This window comes from Condylura cristata, unplaced genomic scaffold, assembly GCF_000260355.1.
Source record: "Condylura cristata isolate star-nosed mole 26May11 unplaced genomic scaffold, ConCri1.0 scaffold00015, whole genome shotgun sequence".
Classification (NCBI taxonomy): Eukaryota; Metazoa; Chordata; class Mammalia; order Eulipotyphla; family Talpidae; genus Condylura; species Condylura cristata.
Window position 1 is genome coordinate 26,857,580 of NW_004567116.1, and position 21,945 is coordinate 26,879,524.

General features: G+C 42.4%; 1 protein-coding gene across 1 annotated transcript in view; it reads left to right on the forward strand.

Moving 5' to 3' along the window:
- SERGEF (secretion regulating guanine nucleotide exchange factor) overlaps positions 1–21,945 on the forward strand; it is a 192,827-nt gene that overhangs the window by 8,626 nt on the left and 162,256 nt on the right. The window contains 4 exon segments of the mRNA XM_004683595.2: positions 415–475; positions 5,300–5,413; positions 8,034–8,096; positions 11,526–11,684. Of these exon segments, the coding sequence (XP_004683652.1) occupies positions 415–475; positions 5,300–5,413; positions 8,034–8,096; positions 11,526–11,684 (397 nt within the window).

Consider the following 21,945-nt stretch of genomic DNA (forward strand, 5'->3'; position numbering starts at 1 on the left):
CCGGGGTAGGCGGGAATCGAACTCATGCAGAAGTGGCTTTAGCTTCTTAGTGCTGTGCTTTAACCCGCTGCGCCACCAGGGAGGGCCGTCTTTCACTGCTTTTATGTTACCATGGCAGAGTAGTATACAGAAAATGTGTGGTCTGCAAAGTCTTAAAATATTTATATTTGCCCTTTGCAGAGAACATTTGCCACCCCCTGGACTACGTGACCTTGGAGAGCCCTTGGTCTCTCTCAGCCCCAAGTGGCATTGTGGTATAGTATTTTAAAAAGGTTTTTGTGTTTTAGGGATACAGCTAGCGGTATATGGATGGAAGTGTTGGGAAGACATGTGCCGAGGGCCACACTGCCCTGTATTTGGGCAATTTGGTATGTGGATAATTCTGACTTCTCCATCTTTTCTTTGTTTCAACAGTTCCTGAGAGAGAAAGTTGTTAGTATTGCTGCTGGACTGAGGCATGCTTTAGCTGCTACAGGTGATCATTTTGCTCTTGTTTTCTAAATAGGCATCTAATAAGGAGAAACTGAGCTTCTTAAGAAACAAATGAGAAGAAAAAAAAATTAGAAGTAATTCAGAATGTTCTATGTGCTACAGTTCTGATTGAAAGTAGCAGGTAGGGAGGAAGGAAGTGATGTTGTTTGGCTCTCTATTATATTGTAGGCATGACACTAGGCCCTTTTGATTTAATGAATGTCTCATTTAATCCTCACGGTCTTGCAGTGATTTGAGTTAAATTTTCACAGGTGAGGAACTTGAAGTCCAGAGAGGCTCAAGGGCTTGTCTTAGGTATTACAGGGATAAAGTCAGGAAAGATAGAGCTGGGCTCAGAATCTGGGGTGATCTGGATTCCAAGCCCCGCAGTCTTTGCTGTGAACTGCATTGCTAGTAGATTTTTATGCTTATTAATTAAAAAATTCAATGAGCCTGTCTCCTGTGCTGTGAGATGGTGATGAATAGAGAGCTGACAGTGTGTGCGAGCTTGAGGCACAAGAGGAGGAGGAGATGGTGGCCTGTGGAAGAGCAGTGACCCTTATCTTTCTCCCTTTTCATTTTCTTGCTCCTGTGGGCTCAAGGACAACCCTTAACAGTGGGGGCACAAGTGCTTGGCGAATCTGGTTGTGGTAGAGTTGGGGGAGGCGTGAGGGGAAGAAGAGTCTGCAGCACTGTGCTAATAGCTGCCTGGTGCATCATATTGATTATCATGTAAAGGAAATTAAACTTTTAGTTTTGAGATAATTGTATATTCACATGCAGTTATAAGAAATAAAATAAGAGACATTGTTGGTACTCTCTTCCCCAGTACATAACCTTTTGGACTTGAGTTTTTTGCTCAGCAGGGTTCATCCAAGTTGTATCAATAATGTACTCCTTTTTAATTGCTGGGTAGTATTCCATGTTAGATGTGCCACTAAGGGTCTGTCAGGGCTGCTGGAACAAAGTGCCATAGCTTGGGTGGCTTAAACACCTGGAGTTAATTTTCCTACAGTTAAGGAGAGTAGAGGTACAAAACAATGTGGTTAAGGTTTATTTTTGGTGAGGTGTGGGTCTTATAGATGGCTGCCTTCTTGCTGTATACTCATGTTGTTTTTCTCTGTATGCATGGAGAGAGAGATCTGTGGTGTGGTTTCCTCTTTTCATAAGGATGCCAGTTATTAACTGAGGCTTTACTGTTAAAACCCATTTAACTTTTATTAATTACCTCCTTTCATCTCCAAGAACAGTCATATGGAGGTTTGGGCTTCAACTTATAAATTTTCAGGGGATACAACTCATGTCATAGCAACCACAGTTTATTATTTTTATATTTTGTAAATAATATAATAGTTTATTTTTACATCATTTTGTGCATTTATCCATCTCAGTAGTAATCCCCTTTGGCTTCCCATCACAAAATCACCCATGTGCCATCATCATAGTCCAATGCATTTGCCTCCCCCCCACTGTTTTTTTTCCCCACTCAACCCCCATAAAATGTCTCTGGTGTATAGCTGTTCATTATTATTGTTACTTTCTCTCCTGGTCTGTTATACTCCTTCCATGAGTGAAACCATCCGGTCTTTTTCCTTTTCTTTCTGGCTTATCTCACTAAGCATGATCTTTTCCAGCTCCATCCATGTTACTGCAAAAGGCATGTGTTTATTTTTTTGGTTGCTGAGTAATATTCCATTTTGTGTTTGTACCACATCTTTTTAATCCAGTCATCCATTTTTGGGCATTTGGGTTGTTTCCATGTCTTTCCAATTGTAAATAAAACAGCACTAAACATGGGGGTGCAGGTGTCTTTTTGAATCAGTGTTTTTGTGTCTTTTGTGTAGATACCTAGAAGTGGGGTTGCTGGGTCAGATGGAAGCTCCATGTTTAGCAGTTTGAGAAACCTCCAAACAGTTTTCCATAGCCAACCACAGTTTATTTAACCAGTCATCAACTGAAGGGCATCTGGTTGGTTCCAGTTTTGGTTATTAAGAATGAAGCTATAAACATTAACTTTTTTTTTTAAGATTTATTTTATTATGCATACAGAACTGGGGTACAGGCCAGAGGTGCAGGGGTGGTGAGAGGAATCACCGGAGACAGAGTGGGGAGCAGAACAGGCCGACTGATGAAGTACACTGCTGAGGGGAGCAGCGGGCGGGTCAGGAGAGGTCTGCCGTGCCATAAACATTAACTTTTTATGTGAACATAAGCTTTCATTTATCTGGGATAAGTGCCCAAGAGTGTGATTGCTGAGTTAGTATGGTAGTGATTACACTTTCATAAACAGCTTCTCTTAGAAATAGCAAGGCTGAAAATTGCCTATCATTGGTTTACTTCACACTTTTCTGCCATTTTTCTGCAATGGCTGTCTGATATGTACATTTCTGTGCAGTTACAATGCAGCAGTTTCCCTTATGTGTTTGATTAGCTTAATTGTAAGCCCTTTTCTCCTCCATTTAATCTGTAAATATTTCATGTGCATCTTTAAAAGATAAGGTCTCTTTTTGAAAATCAAAATACCATCATCATACTTATACATATCAATAATAATTTTATAATTTCATCAAATAGGCAGTCACTGTTCTCTGAAAAATAAATATATTTTTATAATTTGAACTCAGGATCTGAATTAGTTTTATACATTTCAGTTGGTGGATATGTATCTCAAATTTCACTTTTAAAGTATTTTTTCCTTTCAGTTTCTTTTGGGAGCCAATGGAAATTTATTAAATTAAGATTACCTCAAACTTGATTTTTTTTTTCTTACCTTTTTTTTTTAAAATAAGTAATGTAATAGTTTGTTTTTACATCATTTTGTGCATTGTTCTATCTCAGTTGTAAACCCCATGGGCTTTCCATCACCATATCACCATGTGCCATCACCATAATTCAGTGCACTTCTCTCCCCTCACCCCCCACCATTTTTGATCCATTCCCCACTCCACCCTGTAAAATGTCTCTGGTATATAGTTGTTCATTATTATTATTATTTTCTTCCCTGGCCCTTTATATGCCTTTCAGTTTCTTATTTATTGTAAGAAGATACACATTATAAAACTGACCATCTTAATCCTTGTTAAATATATAGTTCACTGGTATTAAATAATTTACATTGTTGTGCAGTAATCACCATCACTCTCCAGAATGTTCTTCATCTTGTAAAAAAGAAACTGTATTCACTGAACAGTAAATCTCCATTTCCTACTACCCGCTATTCCCTGTAAACTACCATACAAATTTTGTCTCTAAGATTGGACCACTCATGTAGTACCTTTTATAAGTGTAACTGTACAGTATTTGTCCTTTTGTTTCACTTAGCATAATATCTCAAAGATCACTATCCATGCATAGCAAATGTCAGAATTTCTTCTTTTTCAAGGCTTAATACTATTCCACTGTATGTCATAGCACATTTTGCTTACCTATTTTTTTTTATCTATTGATAGATCCTTGGGTTGCTTCCATGTTTTAGCTATTGTGAATAGTGCTGTATGAGTGTGGATGCATAAATATAACTATGAGATCTGTCCTGCTTTTAGATTTCTAGGGTAGATACTCAGAAGTAGATACTCTGGGTCATATAGCATTTCTGTTTTTAATTTTTTGAGGAACTGCTGTACTGTTTCCACAATGGCTGGATCATTTTACATTTCTCCATATTCTTACCAACGCTTGTTATTTTATATTATTTAAAAAATAGTAATCCTAGTGAGTGTGACGTGGTATCTAAATATGGTTTTGATTTACATTTTCCTATGTTGAACTTATTTTCATGTGCTTATTGGACATCTGGGTGTGTATATATTTTTTTGGATAAATATCTATTCAAGTCTTTGCCCTATTTATTTTTTTTGTGTTGAGTTTTAGTTTTCTATATATTCTGAATATTCGTCCTTTCTTAGATTTCTCAAGTCTCTTAATCTTTAAATTCCTTTTCTCCTTTCCCTCCCCACCCTGCAATATATTTATTGAAGAGATGGTAAGTTTTGTTTTATTTCAACACTGTGTTGAGTTTCATATTGTGCTCAGAGGCCATCCCATTCATTTCACAGAAGGCTTGTTTGCTCATAGCCTAAAGGGCCATTGGTTGTAGGATAGTTCCAGAAAGCAGAGCCTTAACCAGCTCTTGGCTGATCAGTCTTATAGACATGTTTGACTGTAGATTGGTTGTATGAAGCTCAGAACATGGGTCCATGCGTTAGATTGAGTGCACATGGGATAAAGGGCCATTCCATTGAAGTAGTTGCTATTAATATGGCATCTCATAGTTACAACTACATACTTATTTGGCAATTAGGAATCTTGGAATTCTCTTAAAGTAGTGGAAAAGCCACTATATTAGGTATTAGGACAACTGAGTCCTGTCTAGTGTTTTCTCTACCTCCAGCAGCCTGTGTGACCTTGATCAAATCACATTCCCCTCTTCAGAGCCACAGTTCTCTCATCTAGTAAATGCAAGGAATGGACTTGGTAATCTTCGTGTTTTGTACCTACTCCACCTGGAGCCTGAGTTATCTTTTCAGATTCATCATGTACGCTGGTCATTCTACAAGTGGACTCTGGATGTGCGCCCTTGGTCTTTTTGGTGGTGGTTTTACTGTGTTGGAATTTTATTTGATTGCTCTAGATTACCCTGAAGATTTGACTTGTGATTGGTTTACTGGTAACACCTGTGTCCAATCATGTCCCCTTGAAGCAATAAGCTTCTCCATGATTTGCATATTAACAGAATTAGGAATCTCCCATAGCAGTGAGGTTCAAAGAGCAATCTTGTCTTGTCTGACTAAGCGTTTCCTCTTTTTGTATCTTCTGCTCCATTGGGAAGCAAGCGGTACTGTATTCCAGTGGGGAACTGGTATGGCATCATCTGGACAGCGCTTGTGCCCTGGACAGCCTCTCCCACTGTTTTTGACAGCAAAGGAACCAAGCAGAGTGATAGGTAAGGCCCGCTTTTCTCCTCAGTTCTGTATTTATGCTTACAGCAGGCATGCAGAGAAGGAATAAATGGTGTTGCTTCTGTCTTAACTCTTTCTGTGGATTGATTTGTTAATCTTGTTGGGGTTTTTGCGGGCCTAGTAAAAGCACCCCCCTTTGCTGCCAGAGTTTGGAACCAATTGAGAAATAGATGCAGGTAGGTAGATAGCAAAATGGTAGCTCTAGAACTATTAAGAGCTAGGTTGGGGTCCCTCCCTGGTGGTGCAAGGGGTTGAAGTGCAGCACTGGGAAGCTAGCTACAGCTGCTTCAGCACAAGTTCGATCCCTGGCCTGGAGGTGACCCACATGGTGCCGCAACCTCTCCTGTCTTGTCCGCTGCTCCCCTTAGCAGTGTACTTCATTAGTCTGCCTGTTCTGCTCCCCACTTTCTCTGGTGAAGCCTCTCCTCACCCCTGCACCTCTGGCTTGCACCTCAGTTTTGTATGCATAAATAAATAAATCTTCAAAGAAAAAAAGAGCTAGGTTGGATGAGATAGGACTTAGTTGTTTGGAAATAAGGTGGGGGTGATAGTAAGCCTATAAATTCTCACTCTCAGATTGAGGATACCCACCAGGCACCGGCGCAGCTGCAGAGTTGACCCTTTTAAGTTTATTGCATGGCTGAGACCCATAGGGAGTCACTCCCTCTGCAGGCAGGCACATCCAAAGCCCAGAAGGACTATTCTTGCATCCCAGTTCCCTTTCCCAAGAAGACAGCAGGAGTCAGTGAGGACGTAGAGAGAAGGGGCCAGGAAATCTGGCCCTAGGGAGTGTTCCCTAGGGAATCTCTGTACATGAAGAGTACATGGTAAATGTTCTGCCTAAGGTCTGTTGATCAGTCTTTGGTGGTCGTTAGCCTCTAGTACTTTCTCTTACACCAGGGAGGGACCCCAACCTAGCTCTTAATAGTTGTAGAGCTACCATTTTGCTCTCTGCCTACCTGCATTCTCTCTCCTTCTCCCTTTTTCTTTTTTTAATTACTCTCTTCGCCTTGTTCTTTCTCTTCCTCTGCTCTACACTCTCCTTGTGGAGCTTTCTCTATGTTCATAACACTGTGTCTTCATTTCCTCCTCTTCTTGTCTTCTCTCATTCTCTTTTTTGTAGACCCAAGTTTCCGAGGATTGGCTGCAGGTGGACCTATACAGGAAATCTGCTTTCTTCTGACTCAGAACAGGGAGAAATTTTTGAGAGTTGTTGGAAGGTGGATGGGGGCAGGGAAAGGGAATGGGCAGGTTGGAGTATAAGGTGTTGGTTTCATTTTTTCCCCCAAGTCCCAGAGGTGCTCCCCTTCACCTGAGGGGAGGCTATGGGTTGAGGTGAGGATTTGCTGTTTGAGAATGGGTCACTGGATGCTGGATGGGCAAAATAGACTTGATAGTCCTCAAGGTCCGTTCCTACTCAGTCTGGAGTCTGAGTTATCCTTTCAGATTAATCATGCATATTGTGTCATTGTAGTAAGCCTGACTGTCCTCTCCTCTCCTGGCTACTAGAGACCTCTATGTGTACCTCTGTTGAATGTGTGGAAACATCTGCTTTGTGCCTGTTACAACCCTACAGGACACTTGAAGGTGTGAAGTGCATTCGTTTTATTTTTAAGATTTATTTATGCATACAGGAGCTGGGATGTAGGCTAGAGTTGTGTGTGTGTGTGTGTGTGTGTGTGTGTGTTTGGGGGCTGGGAGGATGGGCAGTGGTGAGAGGATTCACCAGAGCCAGAGTAGGAAGCAGAATTGGCAGATCGACTGAAATACATTGCTGAGGGGAGCAGTAGGTGAGAATGGAGAGGTCTGCTGTGCCATGGTGGTCATCTCCTGGTTGGGGTTCAAACTTAAGTTGCTGCTGATAGCTTCGCAGTGCTGAGACTTATTAACCCCTTGCACCGCCAGGGACGCCCATAGAGTGCATTTTATTAAGAGTATTAGAAGTATTAGAAAGCAGGAGTTACAGAATAAACCTACATTTCTCTGCATGCTAGACCAGGTCATCACTACTTCTAGCAGAGCTGTTTTTGGGATTATATATTGTTGACATAGGCAATGTAGTTAAGGGAGGAAAATGGCATATTTGGAGACGGACAGCAGGTTCAAATTCTAGTTCTGCCTGTGTATTGCTAGGAAGCCTGGTTTGATAGTTAAGCACCTGCATGTGATAGCAGCTGAGTGTGTGAGATACCCTTGCTGCTAGGCCTACTCAGTGGAAGGAGGAACGAAACCACAGACACACGTATATATGCGCTGAACACCCATACCTGTTTATCTCTTCTAGAAACCACAGTTTACACTGGCTTCTCCAATTCCAGCACTATAGCACATGCTTGATTCTAGCCTTTTCATCTGGGTTTTTTCTTTCCTGTCTGATAGTGAGAAATCCAGCTCTTTTCTCCTCAGTAGATTTACATATTAGTTCAGTCCCCTGGTATGTAATCATGCCCCCTGCTGCCAGCCATCTTCTTGGCCGGTGTTCCGTGCAAGTGCAGCTCTGCCTGCACTAGCTGAGAATTTCTACCAGACCCTGAGGGTATTGTCTGAGTCCTGTCTCTGCCCAGTTTGTTATGTGTAAATGTAATTTCAAAATTTTTTTTGTAGGTCTAGAGAATTCTAAGGCAAAGTGTGTTCTTGCTGGCTCCACCCACTCGGCCTCATTGACAGGTGGGTACCAGCCCTATCAGTTGAGCGTGCATTTAGCATGCATTGCATTTATTCATAAGGGGAAGGGAAGAAAAGTGCTTAGACTTTGGAGTCAGAATTCTGATGCAATCACTGAGGCGAGTCATTTTACCTTTCTAAGATGGTTTCTTTGTCTGTAGAATACTTTGTGGGCAGATTTGAGAATTAAATCTGAAAATACACATAAAGCACTCACATGCAACTTAGGCTCATTTCCTTTCCTCTGAATCTGTTTTCTTCATGGTACAGTAGAGATAACACTACCTTCCTCTCAGAGTATTTGTCATTGGAAAATCTTGTAACGATAGCAAATTTATATATACCATATTGTTAGCCACTTAATCCATTTTGGTGTCTAATATAACTATTTTCTCTAGTTCTGTAATCTCAAACTATGTTGTTTACCTATTAGAAAGATCTAATCCATTTTCTGTTCTCTCTGTACTTATCTGCTTTATTAACTACAGAACTCTTATTTTTATTAATTTTTCATCATTCTATTCTATATCCCTACATCTAATGATGTATATATTTCTCTAGTATTTTTATGTTTTTCTGCCCTGCTTCTATATTCTATCTCTTTGATTTACGATCCTCTTAATCTGTTTTTCTCTCTCATACTATATCTCCCTTTTTGGCTTTGTAACCATCTGTACATTTAACACACCCAGTCAATACAGTATAAACTTTTGAGTGACAATGCAGCGTCTTCTTGAAAATGAAGGTTCTCTTTTCCAAAGGTTCTCTCTTTCAAAGCCCAGATCATCCTGACCCCTGCTGGTAGTCTGGGACAATAGCTCTGAGAGGTTTATTTTGGTAAGACCTCTCACACTGAGTTGAATGCTTTATATTTTTTAACCAAAGGGAAATTAGCTTCACACTTAGTATTTTTAGTGTTTTATGTGGATTAAGGTGTGTACATAATATCTGTAAAATAACAGAGGCATGCATTCTTCACATCAAATTTGCAGTGGTCCAAGTGAAAGTTTGTTACTGTTTCCAAAGTACAAGAACCTTAATGTGAGAATTTAAGTATTTTATAAATTCTACAGATGTTGTGTTATTTAATGAATTTCAGCTAACCAGCAAATAAAAGAAGTAGCCTATTTTTAGTCTATGAAGTAAATGTATATTTCTGACAGAAGTGTTGAATTGAAATGGATGCCAGTGGAGGGGACTCCCTAGGCATCTGGTTCCACATCTGCTTCTATGGGGGAAAAACTGGAGGCCCCAGGGTGAGAAGTGACTAGTGGGTGTTCCACATTAGGTGCGGGTCAGGAGAATAAGAGTAGAGTAAGAGATATTTCTACTCTGTTCTAATTAATTTGAAATGGCTGGCATTTTGGTAACTCTAGAGATTCTCTAATTGCTTGGTAAGCCCAATTTCTTAAAATTTTGTAATCAGTGAAGTTGTGTATTTCAAATGTGGGGCACCTTTATTGTAATGTTTTAAAAACAGATGTTAAATCTTTTGAGGTGGAGTGCATACATGAAAATCACCCTTTTAAAGCATACAATTTAATGATTTTTAATACATTCACAAAGTGAGTTGATTTTTAATAGTGAATTAAAATATTGTCTTGATTAATATTATCCTTTCCTGGTTGAGTTCAAACCCACAGAAATTGTTCAGTACTCTCTAGACCTTTCCTCTAGGTTATGTAACTACTTGGCATTGCAGCAGAATTTAATTTTACTTGCTGACGCAACAGTGTAATGATCCACACGTGGAAGCCTGTTTGTCTGCAAAAAGATGATAAATGAAGGCTTTCTATCGACTCAAGCGCTTCATGGGGTATCAGTGTGTTTCTGGGTGAGACTTTGCTCGTGGGCTCCTCTGCCACCTTAAAGGAATCTGAATGCTTTGCCTACCTGGTGAAGTACAGGGAGGTCGCTCTCTGTCCAGGAGTGAAATAAACCTCATTTGCTTTATAGAACTACAAAATGTCAGTGCTGAAGATGACCTGTGTGCCGAAGACTCCACTGATTTATACTCCTTTGTTTTAAAATTGAGGAAGCAAAGGGGCAGAATGTGAAGTGATGCCTAACTTTGAACAGTGATTATGTAGCAGATCTGGAACTTGAACTTTGGATGTCTCATGTCCTTCAATGATACCGTTAGGCTTGCGATCAGTTTTGGAGAATATGCCAGAGTGTCCTAGGAGGAGCAGTGCTGTAAAGCGTTAACAGGAGGCCACCAATTGCCACAGAGGCAGATCTCCCTTCTAGTTCCTGCGTGGCTTTTATTATCCATTGATCTTGAAAGTCTTCTAACATCTCTGAGCCTTGATTAATTTATCTTCTAGAATGTGAGCCATATTTCAAAAAGTAAAACAGGGGATATTAATTTTAATATTTAACCCAGTGTATCTAAAATATTTCAGTATGTAATAAGTATTAAAATTAATGAGCTACACTTTTTTTGCAAGAAGACATTGTGATCTATTGTGTATGTCTTGGTCTTGCAACACATCTCACTTTGAACTGGCCACATTTCCAGGGTCATATAACCACATGGACATGTCATGTGTTGAATAGCACTGTCTATAATCTTAGGGTCAGAGGAGCTCATGAAATCACCCACAGGGTCACAGAACGACAACTCAAGCCAAATTGTAGGCATGACTCCATTTCATTTGGCTTCAGTTAAAAATGTCTCTTGAACTTAAATGCCTTTTAAGTAAGCATGTGCTCTCTGGGTCCCTCCTCGCCCACCCAATTTTCTTGTTACATCAGTCTATTACCTGCCCTTGTGGACCAACTGTCCTCCCCTTCTGTTTTTAACTGGTGAAACTAAGGCGTAGACAGGAAGTAGTTTGTCCAAGGTCAATAGCTAGTTAGCAGATCCAGGAATAGAAACCAGAGTCACTTGACTCTGAATTAGCTCTTTTTTTCTATGAAATCACAATGTCAGTCACATTCCTGCTTAGATCACCGGATCATTGTGAGGTTTTAATGAGCTGAAGTGCTACACAGATGTGATGTGCTGGGTGGTATTTGCTACTGAACAGGGCATGTGAAGTCATCTTGTGTTTAAAAGTTTAAATTTAAATAATATAATTTTTAACTGTTACTTTTAAAAGTGAATAGTTTGGTCCTAACAGAATGTCATGGGAGCACATATATTTTTCAAATGTAGAAAATGAACATGTTTTGCACATGATACATGATAGGTAAATCTTTGTTGAATGAGTTAATGAAAAAATAAACTCATCTATTCCTATTCTTTGACAGAATAAGGCATTTAGAGAATTTAAAAAACCTCACATATAGTCATACTCTAATGAATTTTGTATCCTATTTTGCAAAAGAATACAACCACTTTTAACCACTTCTCATCACCGTACCCCCCCTCCTCATCATTTGGACTAATGTTCTTCTACTCCTTTTGTTTCTTTTTGTTTGTTTAAGATTCAGGAGAGCTGTATGTTTGGGGAAGCAACAAGCATGGGCAACTGGCCTCCCAGGCTGCTTTCCTTCCTATGCCCCAGAAAATAGAAGCACAGTTTTTTCAGAATGAAAAGGTCACTGGCGTCTGGAGTGGGTGGACACACCTGGTTGCTCAGACAGGTGAGAGAACTGGTAGATGGTAAGAGCAGCTGTCTAAACAGTTACAAATGCTTAGAATTTTTTTTTAAGGGATTTGATTTTCAGTGATGAAAAGCTTCAAGGCCTAGGAAGGGGAGAACCTGGAGTCTAGTTGTGCAATCAGCCGGATATGAGACTTTTCCTCTATGGACCCCGGGTTTGTATCCCCCCAACAGTCAAAGCTTCATTAGGTTAGCTCCTTTTTAACTCCAAGAGTCTGTGATATTTTGAGAAGGAATCGGTGCAGCAATCATCACTCAGAAATTTGTCTGGGTTGTTGGGGAGTCTTAGCATCCTCACAATGGAAGAAGCGACTGTTAGCGTTTCACCAGTGTCTAACAAAAAGCATCAGAAACTATTACGTTAAATGTATATATATATATATATTTTAAGATTTATTTATTTATTCATATAGAACTGGGGTACAGGCCAGAGATGTGGAGGGTGAAAGGCTTCACCAAGAGCAGAGTGGGGAGCAGAACAGGCAGATTGAAGAAGTACACTGCTGAGGGGAGCAGCGGGTGGGTCAGGAGAGGTCTGCCGCGCCATGTGGTCACCTCCGGGGCAGGCGGGAATCAAACTCATGTGGAAGTGGCTTAAGCTTTTTAGTGCTGTGCTTTAACCCGCTGTGCCACCAGGGAGGGCCTAAAAATATATATTTTAATATTGAACATTATTTTGAATGATAGCTGGAATGATACATTGACTTTCATTTGATTGACCCTAAAAAACTATGTACATCAATTAAGACATACCATGCTGTACAGTCCTCCAGATGGGCCCTTGTCAGTCTATACCCTCCGGCTTTTGGCCTTTTTCTCTTCTTGAGCCCTCTTTCATTTCTCATCTTTCTCCTTGAGCAGTCCTCCTCTGTAGGCTTTAGTACCCTGACTTTGCTGGTGTGGGGAGGGGCGGGGTAGTTGGGGAATGTTTTTCCCTGGTCTCTCTTTATCCCTACCCTGCTGGGACTCCTACTGACTTAACCTGTTTCCCTGGACAAAAGTTTGGATTTTGATTGACTTTTATTACCAAGATGTGTGTATTGAAACACATGCAATTTGCATTTTTTAAGCTCTATTACCATGTCAAGACCTCCTGGACTTCATGAGCCTTTGCGAGTCCCCTTCCCTGTTCTTGCTCTGCTTATTAGATGTACAGAGGTCTCTAGACTCCCAGTTACCTAGTGATTCTTCTAGAACCTTCTGGCTTTTTTAGTTTTTCAGGACCGCTTCAGCTATGTGTGGTAAGTTACATGTGTTACATATTTGAAGACACAAACATGGACTTATACGTGTTCATATTTATGAAGCATTTAATTGGTCTCTTAAAAAAACTTACCACGGGGAGATGGAACTGAGATGGAAAAAGGCACAAAATGATGTAAAAATAAACTATTATATTATTAAAAAAAAACAGATTAGAGACGGCCTGTGTAATAGAGGTACTTAATAAACTTCCTATATTTACGACTTTATTGGGAAATCACAGCTTTCCTCAAAGAGGTTCAGACGGCTGAGAGATTGGGACCATCTACAGAAACTTTTTCCAAGAGACTTCCTGAGCATAGTAGCTGCTTATTTTGAATAACTGTTCACATCTCTCTTTTTCTCTGGACAGTGAACTCTGTGAGGCTGGCACCATATGAGTCTTGCTCATGCCTGTCTTTCCATTGCCTGGCAGAGAATGTATTCATGCCCTACATCAACCTGTTTCTAGTTCCCAGACCTATTCAAATGCAGATAAGACAGGACAGACAGCTAGGATTTTCGACCTCTTTCCTTGGATTCACTGGTTCACGAACAGCAAGCTTCAGTTGGTCTCTCTGGATTCAAGAGCACAACAAAATCAGTTATTGTTAATTGGGAACCTATTGAGAAGCATTAAGCCTTGGAGAAACAGAAAAAAAGGTGACGAGGTCCCAGTCCTCCCACTAGAATGTACAGATAGACTTAAGTCTAAGAAGATGGAGATGGAAGACTTTACTATCCTTCCATCCATCAGAAAAATAGTGAGCACTTTCTACATACCAGGCCTTGTGCTAGATCTAAATTCTGCCATCAAGAATCTCACCGTCTATTAGGGGAGACGCAGACCTATTACCAAATTTCAGGGCATTCCAGAATAGCACATACAACAATAGAGCTAAGTACAGATTGCAGAAGTGTCCTAGAAACTAGCAATAGTGTGAGTAATTGGGTGCTAACAGGTAGGCGTTTTATGGTTCATCAGTCTTCGTAGAAGACTGCAGAACAGTAAAATACTTTCACTAGTGAATTTGATCTGATAGTGAGTTTGGCTGAACTTGTCAGTTAAACCCTTTAGCTAGTAAGGTAGCTGACTAATGAGAGACATAATCTTTGATTCTGGCTTTGAGGCTTTGTAACTGATACTGATTTCCACATCTGGGCCAACAGCCCAGCTCGGGGTAGGAGGTTGGAGCCCACGTCTCTGACACTGTCTGAGTCACCCAAGTGGCTCAGGAGCTCAGCTTCAGGTCTCCACCTCCACTTGAGAGTGTGATTTTCTGGGTAATGTTTCAGCTATTTAATTAACTTGTTAATTCAGATCTCTTGTTTATGTACTTTTTCACTTTCCCCTTTCTCTGAAGTCCGGAATGGTTAAAGGTTGGGATGTTTTGTGTGTCCTTGTTGTTGTATTGAATTTTGGGTAAGTGGGAGTCTCCTGCTACTTAATTTTGTACTCCTTTAGCAGCACCAGAAGCCTTTGCCCTGGCCCCAATCCTTGAGAAGGAACACCCAGGCTTCCTGTTCCATCAGATGCGTCTGCTTTTATGAATGGGAACAAGATTTGCTCACAGGGAAGCAGCTCATTAGTGGAACAGGGGGTTCTTTGACTTTATATTTTTTCATAAGCCCCAGGGGAGAATTGCTCCTGTGAACCCCATCAGTGCTCTCAGTTGCATTCGGGTAGCATTAGTTGTGTGATGCTGTTTAAAAAAGAGTTACACTCAGTGATAAGCGATCATCTAGCTGTCCAGTGAGATGGGGTGGGGCAGAGTGGACTCTGCTCTTCCCCTTCTCCAAAGTCTCAGTTGTGGTGGTCCTCAAGCACGGGCAGTTTTGTCCCTCTGAGGATCTTTGCAATTTCTGGAGACATATTTGGTCATCATAACTGGGGGTGATATTGGCATTTTGGGGATGCCACTAGCCTGTCAGTCAAGGGCAGTCCCTTACCATAGAGAGGTGATTTCAAATGTGAGTCATGCCACGGTTGGTGCTTAGCTCAGGCAGTTCATGGTATCTTGATAACGGATTGTCTGCTTGGGAATCTGGGATGCAGTCTCTGCCCTCCCCTTCAGGAGTCTGGTGCCTGCCTGCAGTGTTTGCGATGGAAAAATACTTTTCTCTGTTAGTCAGAGGCACCTGGAAAGAGTCCAAGAGAACCTGTTCTAATCTGGGAGAGTTGGCAAAGGTACCTATGTCTAAGGCTGGTGGAACTGCATTCTAGAAACCTTTCCCAAACTGCTTGATGTCCCTGTTTGTTGTTCTCAGTAACTTCATAGGACTTGACTTTGCCCAGGCTTAGTGACCTGCAGCTGTCTCATCTGAGGTTCATGGATTCCTGGCCCAAGGTGCATCCAGTGAGACCTGGATGGCAGAACTGGGTTCTGTGACCTTGGTTGAGTCACTTCACCTGTCCAGGCCTCAAATCCCTCATTTCTCACATGGAAAATTAAAACCTGCCTGCGTTCTCCATAAGGTCGCTGTGAGGCTCAAACGAATGGAACTGTGTAAAAGAAACCCCAAATGGTGGTAAGATGTTCTCCATACATAGTGGAGTGGGGGGGTCCCTGGGGCTGGGAATGGCGAGTCGGTGAGAGAGTTAGCTTTTAGAAAGACTTAACTTCAGCAGGATCTGTGTAGCACTTGAGACAGACCAGCTTCTTCCCCAAGGGCTTACAAAACTGCCAGGGATGCAGGGCTCGAAGTCCAGCCGCGACCTGCAAAGTTTCTTAAAGTGTTTCACTTAAATGCAACTGGCAAGTGGCCCTTTTATGTTACCGAAGTTTTGAGAGAACTTCGTGGCTGATAGGTAATTTTCCTTGTTAAAATTGCTGACCACACAACTGTTCCTTCAGGTTCACCCCAACTTGTAACTATACATCTGTTTGTGTTTTTCCTTCTTCTGTGTCTAGACTATAAATTCTCTGATAACTGGGTCTGTTTTGTTCATGGTTGTATCCCCAGCTGGCCAAATGGATGAATACACGATGACCACGAGAGAAACACGGGGTGTAGCGGGCCTAGGTCTGACGGTCAGCCCTGTCAGCTTCCTGGCTGCTCCACTTCTCTCCACCCTCGGCCACTACTGAAGTTTAGGCCGAAGTCATCTCTTGTCATCCTGCAATGGCCCCTGGCTTCTTGCCTCCGTCCTTCCTCAATCTTTTCTCTTTACCTCAGTTGGAAGATTGCTTCATGCTCATTGTGTCACTGTCCAACAGCTTCCATGCTTTCATGACACAGACATCACCCTTAGTGGCCTCTATGGCCTCTGCTCCGCCTGCCTTTCCAGCCCCATTTCTTACTGTGCTAGTTCTTGGTCTTTAGTCGATCTTCATTCTGGCCTTTGCTTGGTACTTTGAATGCATCGTGTATTTCCTGCCACAGTGTTATGGGCCTGATATGCCCTCTGTTTGTTACATCTATTCCTGTGTCCTTCCTCATTTTGATTTAGTGTCATTTTTTTTTTTAAAGACCTCAATGTAGTCCTTGCCTCCATAAGGAGGCCTTCCTTCCACATCCCTGAATCTTGTCTCTCCCAGCATACACCCTCTGCCTTGTGCTGTATTTTGTAGGATCCTTTGACTCACTCCTTCTCTCCTGAGACTGTAAGCTCCTTGAGGGCAGGAGCCCCATTTGATTTTGCTCAGCGTTGTATCCCCAGTGTTCAACAAAGGACTTGACACAGGGAGCAAGGTGCTCAGTACAGTACTACTTTGGACAGTTGAGGAGACCTAACTCTTGGAGAATCTTAATGAGAACCCTTTCTCATTAAGATCTGCTCTCAGGAGTAACGGTGATGGTGTGTGAAAGCTTCCAGCATCTGGCACAGGATGGGTCTCATTGCTGGCTCAGTACATTTTCTCTTTCCTCTGCTCTTTGAAGCCCTGGTGCTTTCAGGAGGTCTGATCCCCTGTATCTTCTCTTTCCAGCAGAGGTCTCTGCAGGGCTGGGTATGCATGCCTCTGGATAGGGGGCAGGTTGACTCCTGGAGAGTGAAGAAAGATCAGTGCTTACAAATGTTAAGTGCTGGTGACTTATTAGAATTTTAAGGGGAATGGCTTATACACGATCCAGACTTTAATGTGGGATTGTTCAGAGCGTCTAGAATCTGGTTGCTTCCGGGATGCTGCATGCATTCCCTGAGCCATGCAGTATCCCAAAGTAGTCTTGTGGTCTCACAAAGGAAATGGATTGAAGAAGTGGACCCAGGTACAGAGTTCTTGACATTCTTCACTTTCTTCAGTGTCACCTAAGAAGGTCCTAGAATCTTAGAAGATTTAGAAAACCAGGATGGAAGTAGCCACATCCTCACTTTGCAGTGAGAAAACTGAAATGAAGAGGAGAGAAAGTGACTTTGTGACAGCACTGATGCTAGAAATCTAGTTTTATTTTCCAGTAAATTTCCTCCTCTCCCATTATCATCTTCCTGGCTCTTGGTTATATTCTTCTAATCGAGACATTTTTTATTCTTTTGTTTCTGTAAAATGAGGAGATGTATGGCACATGTGGATGGGATCAGCTCACAGCCATTCTCTTTTCTCCAAGCATCACAGTCCAAGAAATATTTTATTGCATTTGATATCTAAGCATTGGTGAAATCCAAGCCCAACCATTGATTCACACTAAACTGAGTTTATAAATATACTTAATGCTGATTTTTCTGTTCTGAGGCCAGGATCCTTTCCAGAATAAGGTAACAGTGTGGATTACTCCATTTTCTCTGGGACCATAGATCATGAAACCTCAGCTGAGCTCAGGGAGGTTCTGACCTCATAGGTGCTATTTAAAGCAGGTGTTTTGGAATTCATAATGTTTGAGCTTTAGCAATTTGAAAAACGAAAGGTTGAAAGTCAAACTGAGCCCAAAGGACTATTACAAAATAGATAGTTTTTGCTTATTACTAATCATAAGTTTTTATTCTAGAATACCTAGAATGTCAGGAAAAGATGAAAACTTCAAGTTCACCTGCTCTGACTCCCTCACTTTAATTTCACTTGGTCTGTCTGACTCCCTCAGTTTAGAAGTGGGGAAACTGAGGACAAAGTGGGGAAGCAAAGGTGAGGGTGAAGGTGTGAGGACAGAACTTGGGTCTTCTAGCGCTCCCTGAAGTGCTCTTTCCACCTCATCACATTCTCTCCAGAGAGGATGAGGAAGTGTGAATGACTTAGCTAATCACACTCAGGCACTTGAACCAGGAATAATAGTTCTTTCTGTATGTGAAGTTCTGCTTCAAGAAGACACTGGGGAAAAAAAAGCAACAACACATTGATTCTTACTTCAACTGTGTAGCCTTAGATTCCCTTAAAGGATTTGTGTGTGGAATAGAAACTAGGAGATGCTGGCCCAGGAGTAGAGGTAAGGAGATCATTCTAGCGTTCACAGAAACACCTGCATTTCCATTTGTGAGAACATGGCAACACTCCTAGCTCTCCCAGACCACCTTTATCAGGATTAAGTGATTGCACATCCATTTCCTCATAGGAAGTTGGCACAGCAGGTGGTGCTGTCCTTGCTTCACAGATAAGGCCCTTCGTGGCCAGCTGCCTTGCCTTGGTTCTCATTTGGGCACAGCTAAAGTTCAAACCTGGTCTTCTGTCTTCCAAGACTACTCTTTTAACTTGTGTATGCATGCCAGAATGCTCCAACTCTCTCATGATTCAAAAGTTCTCCAACTTTTGCCAGCGATTCTCCCAAGCAGTGAAGAAGGAAATTTTAGTTGTCTTTGATTTGCTACCTCAGTAGGTATTTGTAGACATACTTAGCACCATCCTGTAGACAGTTGGGGGATATAGAATGGAAGCTTGAAGTTGGATGGATAAAAGAAATACATGGTAGAAGAATAAAAAAGAATGTGGCAGCAAGCCAGAGAAATGGCCAGGTAGTGAAGGCTCTAGAATTTCAGAGAAGAGAGAGGTCAGTAGCATGAGGGTGGTGCAGGGAAGGTGTGAACTCCTTTGGGAAGTTCATGTTTTGGTAGGGGGAAGACTTTGGGGATTGGCTCTGTTGCTTTCTCATTGTTCTCTGGCAAGAACTAAACTGCTCGAGCCCTGCTTCTCTTGACAGCATAGTGATCTCTAAAGTCTCTGAAATTCTACCTTATCAAAAGTAAAACTGGAACTAATTATGAATATGTTGAAAGCTTACATATAAAGATTAAGTATAGTGCAGTTAACATTTGTAATATATAGTGACAAAAACACATGCATGGAAACAAATACAATTGTAGTTGGTTAAATTAATGGTCATATGGCCATATGTTGGAATGTTCAGTCATTAAGTAGAATGTTTTAGAAGGTTATTTAATGACCGAGGTCATGAGATAGTAAATTACAATAAGTTACAATACTGTAACTCCTAATTTCTTTTGTAAAAAGTGGATACTTGCTTAGAAAAGACTAAACTGTTACCTCTGATTTTGAGTGAATTTTACTTTCTGGCATGTTATCTGCTGAATATGTAATTAGTAAATGTGATTATACTCCCATAAATAATAAAGTTAGTGAATAAAATAATTTACTCCTCAGGGCAGAGACCTGGCCCCTAAGCTGCCCATTCCTGCGTCTGTGTCCTTGACGAGTCGCTGGGCGGGCCTCAGTGGGGAGGTTGCTTGGAAAGAGGCAGGAGACGGAGGGTAGAAGGAAGCAGGAAAGAGGGATCTATTTTTGGCTCAGTCATGAGTCAGCTTTGTGACCTCAGGCCAGTCCTATATCCCAGCCTTGGTTTCCTCATCTGAGGATGGGAGTCGGAGGGCAGAAAGGTCCTTGTAGTTCCAGAATATACTTGGTACCTGTGGGTGGGGGATTTCTCCACTGTCTTGGAATGGGCTTAGAGGTTCCTCGAGTTTGGTGCTCTTGCTTTCGTTCCCATTCCTCTGAACTCAGACTAGGCTGGTGGAGGGGCAGCAAGTTTCTCTTGTTCAGAATCCTAGGTGGGATTGAATAGACTTTACAGTGATGGGGCTTAGAGTGGAGGGCGTGTAGTGACTGCAGTAAGCCAGTAGAAGGAAGTGTTGTTTACTTTTCCCTTCCTCGCTTGTCATTTCTGCTGGGCAGCTGAAGACTAGCCTTGATTTGGTTTCAAATTCTGGAATTTTATTAGAGTTAAAAACACTTGCCGCTCACTCAATAGACCCCCATTGTGCTTTGGATGTGAACGAACAGGCCAGAAAAGGCAAACGATCTACTTAAAGTCACAGAGTATTTTTTCAGGGGCTGTGCTTTAGGGAGTTGGTGCCCAGAGATTGAACCCAGAGTCTGGTCAGTTGAGTCTCCAAAGGGTGGACAGTTCCCATGTCTACGTAAGAATCTGAGGGTTCTGCCTGTAGCCTGTATATACCATTGCTGAGCTCCCCTGCCATGAGCTGAGAGATAGGAAGAAGAGACTATCAGCAAAGCTTGTGTCAGGTGGGGGAAGTTGGTACAAACACACAATGCTCTGGAGTGTCTTCCTGGCCTTTTGGTGGTCTGCCTAGCCTGGGATCTGGGCTGTGGTGGTGGCTTGGAGGCTGGTTTATGAAAGACCTGTGGGCATTCTTATGAATGATGGCTTCCAAGGTCAGTAGGTACCCCGGCACCCAAGGCGGTCATTTCTAGTGAATCTGCAAGCTGACTGAGCCTATGCTTGTCCTTGCTACCATTTCTTGATGTTTGTAAGGAATTCTGACTGTTTCCCACCCTCTGAAGGCTTTGTTTTCTTGGATCAGGTCAGACTGTATTTTTGGCTTCCAGGATGCCCACCAGCCCAAAGCATTGTGAAGTGGCGTTGGGTGCTGGCCTGGGGGCCAGGCAGCTGTGCGACCTTGGACAGGTTACTTCCTCTCTTTGGACAGGGAGGTCAAGCCTTCAGCTGCAGTTGTGTCATCTCTGCCAGACAGATGAAGTTCTGGTGTTATTTTTGGTTTTTGTGTTTGGCAACGAATACCCATTGATCTGTGGTCCAGAGGAGTGCAGTTTATGTCCAGCTGAAGCAGAAGAGTCACCCTTTGAAGCTTTTGAACAAGGGGCTTGCAGGGCGCTGGAGGGCCACCAGGTGGCAGCAGTAGGCAGGAGACAGCCTTGGGAGAGAGGCAGGCATCTGGACCCAGAACGCAGCAAGGTCAGAGCTGAAAGGACCCCCTCCCCAGCCTGAGGTTACCCAGACCCTCTTCCTCTTGTACACATGGGAGAACTCATGAGAGAGAGGGAAGGGGACTATCCGAGGTCTCCCCTTCAGATAATACCTGGTGATACCCTCATTTGTAAGAAGAATTGACATCAGCCTGGTCTCAAGCTGGCTGCCCCACAGGAAAGCCAGGAGACAAGGCCTGGGGCAGGTGAGCTAGATGTGGGAAGGGAAGGGACAGCCTTTAGCTGTCCGCCTTGATTTTGGATTCTTCCAGTATGTCGTCCTAATGCTTCTGTCCTCCGTCTGCAGCAAGGGCAGTGTCCCTTGTCCTTTCTGCTCCCCTCGCCTGCTCCGTTCTCTTCCGGCAGGCTTTGCAGTGATGGAATCTTCATCAAGTGTCGTCTTACATCCACCACACCCAACAGATGGGCAGGCCCCAGCCTTGCAGAGGCAAGTGCACTAAGACTCGAGTTAGCACATTTGGTTGGACAGAAACCATTTTTTTTTTTAACTTCTAGGGAAGGGTCAGGGGAGGGCAGGACTTACCATCCTAGGTGCTCTGCCGGGTACAGCCACTTATATAACCCCCACGTAGGTTTCACATCCCTTGCGTTGCAGATAAAGAAATGGAGACTCAGAGAGGCTGGGTGGCTCTTCTAACGTAACACAGCTAGTGAAGCAAAGCAGACGCTCAAACATCTGCTAGATGTCAAAGGTCACACTCACTTTATTTATTCATCATGTTATCTCCTTTTAGTCACTGTCCTGGGATTGTAGCCAGTGACCCTCAGGCTTCAGGGCAAGGAGGAACACACGTTTCTCTCTCTCCTGGAGAAAGCTTGTGGGGAGTTGTGGTGGGCTGCCAGACGAGGGGGTGACATGTAGGTGTCTGTGGA